The following is an 11,329-nucleotide window of genomic DNA, read 5'->3' as shown; positions in this document are numbered from 1 at the left end:
TGGATTCGGAGTGGGACATTTGGTTTGGTTTCCTTGGCGTTTGTCTCGCAGGCTTCTTGAGAGGAATAAATCCACAAGTGTTTGCCTGTCATCACATGACAAGGCCGGGAGCCTGGATTGATGTAATCAGCACCAGACACACGTCAGAAAACTTCATGTGGTTCAGCAAAATACAATATTTTATTAATTCCTCATTTGGGGGGGGTGTGGGGTGTGTGTGTTTTAAATGAGCCTCAGGGGGTTCTTAACTTCTGCCAAGAAATGAGAATAATTCCTCCGAGTTGGTGTTGAGCGGCACCACGAGCGTGGTGGAGATCAGCAAAGCGAGGCTCCCTTAATGGCAGAGAGCTTTACAAAAAGCTGCTTTTATTATTAACAAAACTACAAATTAGCCTGCAATATCAAGGTGTCTTTGTACATCAGCAAATCTGTAGGAAATTGTTGCTAAATATGGTGCAAGATACTGAGATTGTTGGGTTTTAGAGTGAATCAAACCGTGCGTGAGTACAAAACGAACGCGCTTACTCAGGGCATCTTCAGTAACAGCGAATCCTTCTGAAAATCTTTCAAACCTGGGGTGGTTTTTAGTTTTGTGGGGGGTTTTTTTGGATTTTTGGGTTAGTTTAATATGCTGCAGATACAAATAATAAAGGCCTGATGTGGGATTGAAGCCATGCTGGGAATAAACACAAGTTGAAGGAGAACATCTTAAAACTTGCTCAATGCTCGGATTAAAAGTCAGTTTTAATCAGAATTGGTGATCTTACAGGAAGTCACCCTGCTGCAGCTGAGGCTGAAGGGAATTCCAGTGGGAAAACCAGGAGCAGCTCTTGGCAAGCCCAGACCTGGTGGGATTTGGGGCAGGGGGGGTCCCTTCTGTGTCTGCTGCTTTATGCAAAGAAGGGGGGCAATCCCTTGGAGTGCTGAATAGCCCAAAAAGTTGGGAATTTGCTCTTTTTCCATTTCCAGGCAGCAGCATTTCCCCGTTTGTGTTACATTTTATGCGATTCAGGACTTTTCTGTCCTCCTTGACGGCGTTTTGAAACTCCAAAGGTTTAAAGTGAGGAATAAAACTAACACAGGACGTCGATTTCTTGAATTTATCAAGCCCAATTTTAATTCTTTTGCCTTTTCTTCCTTTTGTTTTGCAGGTATTCCTTTGGTAAGTGACTAAAAATGAGCCAAAAGCTGCATTTATCATTTTTTGATGCATTTGTGGGTACGTAGCTTTTACTTTACTCCAGCTTGTTTGCTCTTTCTCTGGCACGTTCAAGTTTTGATTCCTTTTTTTACTCTTTGTCTGGCGTGTTAAAGTTTTGATTTTTTTTTTTAATTAAGGCTATTTTTGTCAAGTTTATATATAATTTTTTTAAGCTTTTGATTATCTTTCACTGCCTTTCTTTCTGCTCCTATGCCCTCAAAGAAAGGAGATTCTGTAAATTGAGGCTGAAGAGAGTTGGTGGAAGGGTTATGTTTATGATGAAGGGAACAAAGGACATCCCTGGGAGGGAACCTGTTCCTCCCAAATTCCCTTTCCACGGGTGATTTGGATATCAGGAATTTCTTACTCCTATCCTGGGCTTTTCCCTGGAATGAGGTGCAGCTCATTCCTTGGAAGTCAGGACATGCTTTGCCCAGCTTGGTGGGGTTTTTTTTTTTTTTTAGTTTTCCAACCCATTCCTAAATGGAAAATTAGAAATCCTTCTGGAAGCATTTCTCCCTGTGGAAATATTAGGGAAACTGCAGATTTTCTGGGAATGACTGCCATGGAATAATGTCTTAAACGAGCTTATCTGGCCATGTTTTCTCCCTTCAGGAATGTGCTCGTGCCATGGGATGGGTGGGTGAAGGACGCTGGATCGTGGTTGGAGATGGGATTTGTATTCCCAGCTTGGCTCCATTCATAGATGGAATCTGGTTGCTCAGAAAGGAGGAATGAGAATGGTTGAATTCCATTTGGGTGTGAATATTAGGGAGGTTTGATCCCTTCTCCTCCTGGGAATTGCAGCTGTCTCCTCGTTTCCAATGGATTGTTTTAATCGTGGGCACTTGAGCTGTCTGAGGGTTTCTGGGAATGTTGAGGTGGAGCTTCTTCAAGTGGAGAAGCAGAGGAATATGGAGAATTTTCCGTTATAATCCATAAAACATTCCAGATAATGCTTCCCTGTTGAATGTGGATATTTTTTCCAGGACAGCACAAACCCAGAGGGTTGGACTGGAGTTACTCATCCTCTGGATGTGTTGCTGATGGGTGTAGAAAAATGGCTTTTTTTTTTGCTTTGTTTTCCAAGTGGTGTTTCATCTTTTTTTGGCCTTTCCTTGTGTCCCAACTGGAGACTCCCCCTCCAAGCAGCCCTTTGTACGCAGTGGGGTCTCTCCCTTCCCTGCTTTTGGCGTGAGGGCTCCTTCGGAATGAGATGAAGGAGATGTAAATCTCCAGTTCCTTTTGTTAGAATACAGGAAAACCACAATATTTTTGTTATAATATAGCTGAAACAACAACATTGTCATCCATTGCTGGGGCAGTACATTAAATATTGCTGAGCTCTGGAAGCCTCATTCTTTGGGAGCATCTACTTCAAAGCAAGATCCTTTAAAAAAAAAAAATAAAAATTCCTGGAGAGTTCTTTGTAAGTGCTGACTGTTTCCTATTCCCCTCCAGGAAGTGTGGGGGTTTTTTTGCTGCATCTCAGGATGCATTTTGGTAGCCTCTATTCAAACTCCATGCTGTCCCTATGAATTTTAAAGAACTCCAGAGCCTGGAAATAACAACAAGCTGTGGGATCAGCTGGTATTGCCACAGGTTTTGCTCTTTGCTCTTACTCCTTCCCTGGAAGGTGAGGAGTTGCTCTGGGATGCAGATCCTGGAGTGGGCATCAGCCAGGGGCTTGTGCTGCTCTGGGATCAGCTGAGCTGGGATAACTTCAGGCTTTGCTTATTGTGATTGTGATGTAAACCTGGCTTTGCACCCAGCGGGGTGCCCTCGGTGAGGGGTGCTGGTGGCACCTGGGCCCTTCCCTGTGCATGGGCACTGATCCAGATCCAGGGCCCCTTTTCTCCCTGGTTTTGGCAGGGCACTGCTCTCGTGGGACTGTGGATGGATGGAGTGCACTGGCAGGCTTTGGGGTGGTTTTGGGATGGATGGGTGGACGGATGGAGGTGCTGCCCATCCTCCCTGGAGCACAGCTGCAGGACCACGCTGCTCCTGCAGAGCTTTCCTGGCTTTTCCATCCTTAGCCTCAATCTCCTCCTTGAGCTTTGCAGTTCCAAGGCCTTTCCCTCACGTTCTCCCTGTTGGAGCCCCTTTCCAGGTGTCCTGGTCTGGCTCAGCTCCAGTCATGGCAGCTCTGCCCCTCTCTCCAGGTTCCCACTGTGGTGCTGGGGTTAGAAAGAACCCCCAAGGCCAACTTCCTGCTTTATCCTTGCTGAAAATCAAGGACCTGTGTTCTCCTGGCTTAGGATGAGACCTAAACTGCTTCCCCAGGTCTGTGGTGGTGTCAGCTTTGCTGTTTCTGACCCTGGGCTCTCTCCTAGAGCAGGAATTTCTGCCTGGGATGCCCCCCAGGACTTCTTTTTTTCCCCCGATAGAAATCCGATTCCATGTAGGGATTTATTATCCCTGCTCTAGCAGAGGCCTGGAAAAGGTGCTGCTGTTTTCCAGGCTTTCTTGTCCTCTTTTCTTCTGCTCTGCCTTCTGGTTTTAAGGAGTCCCAGATACTCTGAAGAGACTTTGATGGTCCTGAGCCTGCCTTGGTCAAAAAAAAGCTGGCACTGGGGAGTTCAAAGCAGGAAAACTGCAAGGATGGAGCGAGCTGTAGTGAATCTGTGTAGAGTGAAAATCCAGGGAAAATGAGGTCCCTGTCCAGAGAGATCCTGACTCCTCCGTGCCTATAGGATCCCTGTCGGAGCAGCAATCCCTATTCCCAGCAAGGAGCAGGCAGGAAAGGCAGGGATGCATCTGCTGACCTCGTGGCTATCAATGGGATCATTAAGCAGAAAGGACGGAGGAGCAGCTGATCTGATTTGACTCCCGATGCTCCAAAGTGTCCTGTCTGGAGCCAAAGCAAATGTTTCCGTAGGGATCATTCCAGAGAGCCTGGCTTCTGCTCTCCTCACAGGCCAGAATTAGAAGCACATTTTAAAAGCAAAAGCTTTTTTTTTCCCCCCTCTCCCAGTAAGCTTCCTTGTTAATTCTGGTGTGGAGAGAAGACAATCCCTGAACAAACTCCAGAGGTTTTTTCCACTATCTGTAAATATGGAATGAGCAAATAACTGAGTTCCTACCTAAAATGCCCCCCAATTTTGTTGCATCTATTAGCTCAGAATTTGAGCTTGAAGTGTGTTTTGATTAGAAGTAGAATAAGAAGTTGAAAGCCGAGTATTTGTAATTCTTCATCACTTGTTAAATCCTCACTCTTTGCTTCAATGCAAATTGTTCCAGGGAGGATTTTCTCTTAAGAGGTCTTCAGGGAATCTCAAATTTTAGATGTGCATTGACATAAAATTAAATGTTAGAGTGCACAGCTGGGGTTCTGGGCGAGATGGAGGAGATGTTTCTGCTCTGTGAGTGCGTGTTCCCAGGGAAGGGGGAAGTTTTTCCTTAGTTGCACTGTCCTAGAGAGCAGCTCTGTAGTCGTGGAGAAAAATGAGAGGAAAATGAAACAACTGAGGTCAAACTTCACTGGTGCAGGCCCAAAGCTTGGCTTAAGAGTGCTGAGGTGGGGATGGGTCTGGGCTGAGCTGAGATGGAGCTTCCTGCAGACCCCTCTGCAGTGTGGGAGATTGCCCAAGAGAATTCCCTGGCAGAGAAGCTGTGGCTCCCCCATCCCTGGAATCTTCCAAGGCCAGGTTGGAGTGGGCCAGGAGCAACCTGGGATAGTGGAAAATGCCCATGGCAGGGGTGGAGCTGGACTGACCTAGAGGTCCCTTCCAAGCCAACCCACTGTGGGGTTCTGTGCTGTTTCAGATGGCAGCAGGGAATTCCCGTGCTGGCATCCCATGGCAGCAGTTGTGTGGGAGACCCTGGCAGCAGGATGTGGGGTTGGGCTGCTCCATGTTATTCCCAGAGAACTTTGCTCCCTTCCCAGCAGGAGGCCCTGGATCTGAGTGTCCCAGAGCCCCTGGGAATGGTTGCACACCCAGCTGGCCATGGGCTGCTCTTTATTCATCCCCTCAGGCCGGGATGGGAGGGCTGGGGCTGCTTCCTGACCATCCTGTTCCTGCCTAATATTGGGATCTGCTGTTCCTATTGCTTGTGTAAGAGTGGGAAACTTTTCTCTCTGTCTTATTAAATCTATTTTTCAAGCTGTCACTTAAGCAGGTCTAGTGACAGAGTCGGATGTTTATGTGGCCCTGGACACTTGAACTCTGGTGTTTTCAATCACAACAGCACCTTTTGCCAGCCGTTCTGAATTAAAAACTCCCCCTGACCTTTTACCCCCAGCCCTCTTAAATTCATGCTTTAAAAACAGCTTAATGAGGGGTTTACTGGCCCAATTGGAAGTTTTTATTAAAACCTATTAGTGAGCTGGAGTAGCCTGCCTGAAGGAAACGATTAGCCCAGAGCAGCTCTGCTCAGAGCTGGCCCTTAGCCACTCCAGGTTTTCCCTAAACTGCTTCCAGACCCACGTTAACCCCAACACTGCAGCCTGCATGGAATTCATATCCTCTGCCTTAATTTATGGCTTGTCTGATTCCCTCCCCAGCCTTGCCCCATGTTTGGGTTTAATGTCATTAGGCCGGCATTAAAGGGCAGCAGGGCCTTCGCTCGGGCCTGGCTCGTTTGGGAACCCCAATTAGGGGAAGTGTTCCCCAAATCTTTTGCTGCCTCAGGGATGAGGTGTGGAGCTTGCTTGGACAAATCCACGATGCTCCTGTGCTCCTAGGGGAGCTTTCCATGAGGAGCATCCCAACGTGATGGAGTTGGAGATGCACTGGTGGAACACGCGGGGTTTGGCACGAAATTGGGTTTTCTGGAGGACCCAGAGCTTGGAATCACAGACAGGAGCTGGAGGGTGGAAATCCCAGCTGGCTTCTGCTGTGAATTTCCCGTTGGATCTGAGCTTGTTTGCTCTAAGTCTGTGTTTTATATTAAAAATTAGGCCAGTGGTTCTTGCCTATCTTCAAAATAAACCTTACAAGGCTTTGGAGATGTTATCTCCATGGTCTTATCTCCATGGAGTTGAGGGAAACAGGCCAGAGCTCCACCTTCTTAGGAAGAACCTCCAGTGGAAGGTGGCCCTGCCCGTGGCAGGGATGGGCTTTAAGGTCCCTTCCCACCCAAGCCATGCCAGGGTTCTGTGGAGGCAAACCAAAGGCTGAGATTTGCACTCTCCTTTCCAAAGCCTGGTTTTAGCCTGGAAACGAGCCAGATTCCCTCCTAATGAGACAAGAGTAGCAAAATTAACGGGGAAAAAAGCAGGGAATAGCCCCAATGTACCAACCAGGCTGCTGTTTAATTGACAAACATTTTGATTCTGGGATGCACCTTGAGCGTGATAAAGCAGAAATAACCCCAAAACAAAAAGCAGCTGGTCCCTCTCCTCACCCCACATTCCCAGAGCATCACCTCCTGCCTGTATTTCTCCTGGCACATGGATGCACCGACCTTGGAGCATTTAAAAAAGAATGTTTAAGGAAAAATCTGCCATTAAAGTTATTACTGTAAAGTAGTGCCTTTGATTGCGGCAATTATGCAAATGATCTGAAGGGATGAAATGCTCCTTAACGAGGCCTGATGGAAATGGTGGTGCTGGAGGGAGTGCAGAACTTCTCCAAACAGCTTTCCATGCATGGAATTTTCTTCCAGCCCTTTGCCATGTTCCTGGATCTCGACCTGTGTCACCGCTGACCGGCCTGCGGATGTGATTTTATTTTCCCTTAATCCAGGAATGTAAGTGGGTGGAATGGGAACGCTGGCCTTGCAAAACTGGGAAACCCTTTTCCCTAAGCAAATTGTTTCTGCACAGTTCTTGTGACCGACTTTTGGCCTGGCCTTGAGAAAAAGGAAACAAACAAAAATGCCTTTTGCAGGCAGGGGTTTCATTCTTTGGAAAAATTTGGGAAGAATTCTCCATGGAAAGGGTGGTCAGGCACCTGAAGGGGCTGCCCAGGGAGGTTTGGTGTCCAAGGAATTCCTGGAGGTGGCATTCAGCGCTCTGGGCTGGGAACAAGGTGGGGATTGGGCACAGCTTGGACTTGGTGATCCTCGAGGTCTTTCCCAACTTTTATGATTCTGGGATTCCATGATTTCCATCAGGAAAGGTGAATTGGGTTGGGTGACTGGCAAGGGTGGGAATCTCTTTCCTTAAGGCTCAGATTGAAGTGTTGCCAAGTTAATTGAAATTGTCTCCAGTATTAGTTTCAAAGCAAAGAGTTGGATCCTTGTCTCCCATAATTTGGAAAAACGTGGCCTGCAGTTAGGTGGGAAGTCTCCAGTGTGGATGTGGCTGAGAGAATGATCTCCCAGTTTGGATTGGGTTAAAAAAGAGGGAAAGGGACCTTTTCTATGGACAGATCGTGACAGGATAAAGGGCAGTGGTTTTAAACTGCCAGAGGGCAGGGATAGATGGGATGTGGGGAAGGAATTCCTCCCTGTGAGGATGGGGAGGGGCTGGAATGGCTTTCCCAGAGAAGCTGTGGCTGCCCCTGGATCCCTGGAAGTGTCCAAGGCCAGGTTGGACAGGGCTTGGAGCAGCCTGGGAATTGTGGAAGGGGTTGGGATTGGAACTAGATGAACTTTAAAGTCTCTTCCAACCCAGACTATTCTGGGATTCTACACTAGGAGAAAGGCAATTAGTTTAATTAGCTCTAATTGCTCTTAGTCGGTGAGACTGAACCTGTTCGCAGATTCACCTGCACAGTTTGGTGCTGGCCCTGAGCTCTCCTGGGTTCTTTATCAAGCCACCACTTGTTCTCCTTATCTTGCACGAGCCTCTCTGTTATCTCTCCTGAGCTTACCCTGGATTTGTGTTAATCCTTCCCATTAAACCCATGGCTTCCTGCCTGTTCCCAGTTCTCCTCCTGTGCGAGAGCAGGAGTGAGCCTGGCGTTCAGAGAAGTGCCAGCTCAGTTCTTCAAAAAGCATCAAAATCTTCGTAGCAGCCTGTTCCCAGCGAGGTGCACCCGAACCACGGCTCACATTTGGAGGATTTGATGTCCAAACATCCCAGCTCAGGTGCACCCGAACCACGGCTCACATTTGGAGGAGGATTTGATGTCCAAACATCCCAGCTTGGGCTGTTGCTACGTGTTTGTGCTAGAAAAGGTATTTTTTTCCCCAGAAAAGCTTGTTCCAAACTCAGCATAAACAAGGGAAGTGCTGCCCAGCACTGACGCTCTGCCACCTCTCTGGGCTGAGTTCACATCGTGTGCCCAGGGTGGGATGGGGCACCTGGACACAGCACCCACTTCCTTGGGGCTTTAAGGAGATCCCATAGAATTCCCCAGCTGGAATGGGGCTGGGAGAGGGTGGGAATTTTAATGACTCCAGCAATGCAATCCTCATTCTGTGCATCCTTCAGGAAAGCTGGGCCCCACCTGCCCAGGCTGTGCAGGGATTCAGGATGGGAGGTGTGGCGTGGCCAGTGTCACCTGCAGGGTTCTCCCCTGTGTCCTGTGGGGCACAGATGGCTTCGGAAAAGAAAATCGGGGATGTGGCACCGCTCTGACCCTGCTCCAGTTGTGCTCACAGCGGGTGTTGTGACTCCTGGGAGTTGCTGCTTCTCCTTCTTTTGGTTGTTCCCATTTTGTCACACAAAAGGAGAAATTTTCCCTCTGGAAAACCAGAGCAAAGTCCCCCAGCAAGGCTGACCTGCAATACCCGCTCAGAGTGCTCCTGTAAATATTTTATTGCATGATTATTTTCATCCTTTTGCTCTATTTTTAAGAAAACAAACCCAGACAAGTGTTTGAAAGAGGATTTTTGGCAGGTGTTTAAGCAGCTGCAGAGGCCATTGGCTTTATTTTATGGCATGGAATGGTTTGGGTTGGAAGGGACCTTAAAGCTCATCTTGTTCCGTGGGCAGGGACACTTCCCATTATCCCAGGTTGCTCCAAACCCCATCCAACCTGGCCTTCACCTGGTTTATGGAATACTGCTGGACTTTAAACCTTCATGGTTGAAGGATCTCAAGCTGCCAAGCAGGAATTTGGCACTTTTTGTCCCTGCAGTATTTGGCAGCTGTCCCAAACTCCAGGGAAAATCCACCTGCTTGGCTTCACCTGGAAACAATCAGCTCTAGGGAATGTTCTGTGGGCCCAGAACCCACCTAAAAGCAGAATCCACATCAAAAGTGGGAGATGGGAAGGTTTTCTCCTGGTTTTTAGTGAGAGAGAAGAGCTGGAGAGGCTCCAGTGAAAACAATGGGTCGGTGTTGGCTCCCACAGGCTGACACTGCTCAGCATGGAGCTGTTTAAATTCCCTGTGCTCTCTGCAGGCTTTTGATGGAAGGAGGATGAGAGCAGGGCAGAGCTGCCTCCAAGGCTCGCTTGCATCCCAAGTTCAGGTCTGGCACGGGGGAAGAGGTTTGATTTTTATTTTTGTGTTTTCCTGAAGTTAAATAAACCTTGATGTGCAGAGTAACCCCTGGATAATCACAATGAACCAAAGGGCATCCAAGGAACTGCTGGAGGTTTTCTTTTCCATTATCCACTGTCTTTTCTAACCTCTGATTTATCTGGGGCTCAGTCCCATCCGATGCCCTTTTTCTGCCCTGATCTACACCCCATAAAAGTTTCACAGCACTGATTTATGAGGATGATTCCAGCTCTTCCTAGGAAGTTTTGGAGCCTCATTTTGCCTGGGAATGCTGAGTCCTGGTGGGTGTTCCCAAAGTCTGTGAAAGAATTGTTAATTAAAGGGTTGAGGTCTTGGCATTGGGCATCTTGGGGCAGCTGGAAGTTGTGTGGGGAGCTCTGAGGAAGGCTGGGCCCTTTTTAAGGAATCCAGCTCTTGGGATATTCTCCATCCTTTTCATTGATCTGGGATGTGGAAGTTTGGGTGGAAATCCCTGGATTTTGGCTGCTTTCCACCAGGAATGTTTGGTGAGCAGAGAAGCAGTTTGGGTGAGCTTAAAAGGCCTTGATTTTTTTACCTTTTTTTAATCATTGAGGGGACTGGAAAAGCTCTTGGTCTGGAGCACCATCTCCATCTCTGTGATCTTCCAGGACCCCAGCTGGAAGCAGTCACACCCCTGCAATCGAAATGGAAAAAAAAATACAGTTTTCCCACTCAATCTTACTCTGGTGCTTTCTTTTGGCCATGGATTAAAAATCCATTGGATTGAGCAGTAAAATTAAGGCTTTTTTCCAGGACATTTGTCCTGTGTTCTTATCTGTTCTTATTATTCCTTTTTTCCTGCTGGAAGGAGGAGAAGGAATGGTGTGGGATTGGTTTTTTCCCTTCTTTTAAGTTGTCTTCTTAGGAATATTTATTTGACAGCTCGATGCTACTGAAGGTTAAATATTGTTTAATTGTATTTATGCTGGCAGAGCCCCGTTTGGAATTCTCTGGGATCCTTCACAAGCCTCTGTTTTGAGGTTTATTGCATTTTATGTGTTCCCTCCATGCACAAAAACTGGTGGAAGTGAGAGCCAGAGGTCAAGTTTGATCTTCCTCTAAATCCAGACTCCTTGGTCTGCCCGGAGCAGGAAACGAGCTCCATGAATGGAGCTGTCTGTGTATTTCTTCTTGAAGTTCCTTTGGCCAAAAATGTTGTTTCCTTGAGATTATTTGTGGGCTCGAGCAGATTTCTGGATCAACAAAAGGAAGTCAGGAGTTTTGGAATTGTTGTAATTCTTTTTGTCTTGCCATCTTTAAATTAGGAAGAAAATGTGTCATAGTTGAGAGATAAATACAAATTCAGGCCTTGGTGCACAAAATTGTGTGGTTTCGTGAGTTTGTGCATGTGAAAAACATCCTAGCAACCAGATTTTCTGTATTTCCCTGCCTCTCCTGCCTTTACATGTGAGCAGGAACTGATTCATGACTGAGCATCGTTAAAATCTGCATAGTTACGGACTTTATGGGGCTTTGCTGCCTTCCTCAGCATCACCTGAACTTTGGATTTGGGGTTCAACCAGTCCCAGAGGAAATGTGCAAAACCTGAAGGAAAAGAGCGGAAAGTGGGTGCTGTGCTTGAGCCACGTCTCAGAAACATCAGGGAGCTCAGGAATGGAGCTGCCACTTTTCCTGCTGTCCCCAATGTTTGTTTGTTGACAGGAATTTCCTGGGAGTTGAAATCTTTTGTGTTTTTCTGTCGTTTGTGGCATCTTTGTGCACAGAGTCAAAGCTGCTGCCTCTGCTTTCTGCTGAGCCCTGGGGGGGCTG

The 11,329-nt window shown here is 47.4% G+C and overlaps 1 protein-coding gene across 1 annotated transcript in view; it reads left to right on the top strand.

Moving 5' to 3' along the window:
- The window catches only part of LMF1 (lipase maturation factor 1), a 144,778-nt gene that overhangs the window by 20,032 nt on the left and 113,417 nt on the right, over nt 1-11,329 (top strand). Inside the window, exon 4 of the mRNA XM_008633604.2 lies at nt 1,152-1,162. Coding sequence (XP_008631826.1) covers nt 1,152-1,162 — 11 coding nt within the window. The remainder of the gene's footprint in view (nt 1-1,151; nt 1,163-11,329) is intronic.

Source organism: Corvus brachyrhynchos, unplaced genomic scaffold (assembly GCF_000691975.1).
Source record: "Corvus brachyrhynchos isolate BGI_N302 unplaced genomic scaffold, ASM69197v1 scaffold5, whole genome shotgun sequence".
Taxonomy (NCBI): domain Eukaryota; kingdom Metazoa; phylum Chordata; class Aves; order Passeriformes; family Corvidae; genus Corvus; species Corvus brachyrhynchos.
Note: the sequence above shows the minus strand (reverse complement) of the source record. Positions and strands in the feature narration are given on the sequence as shown.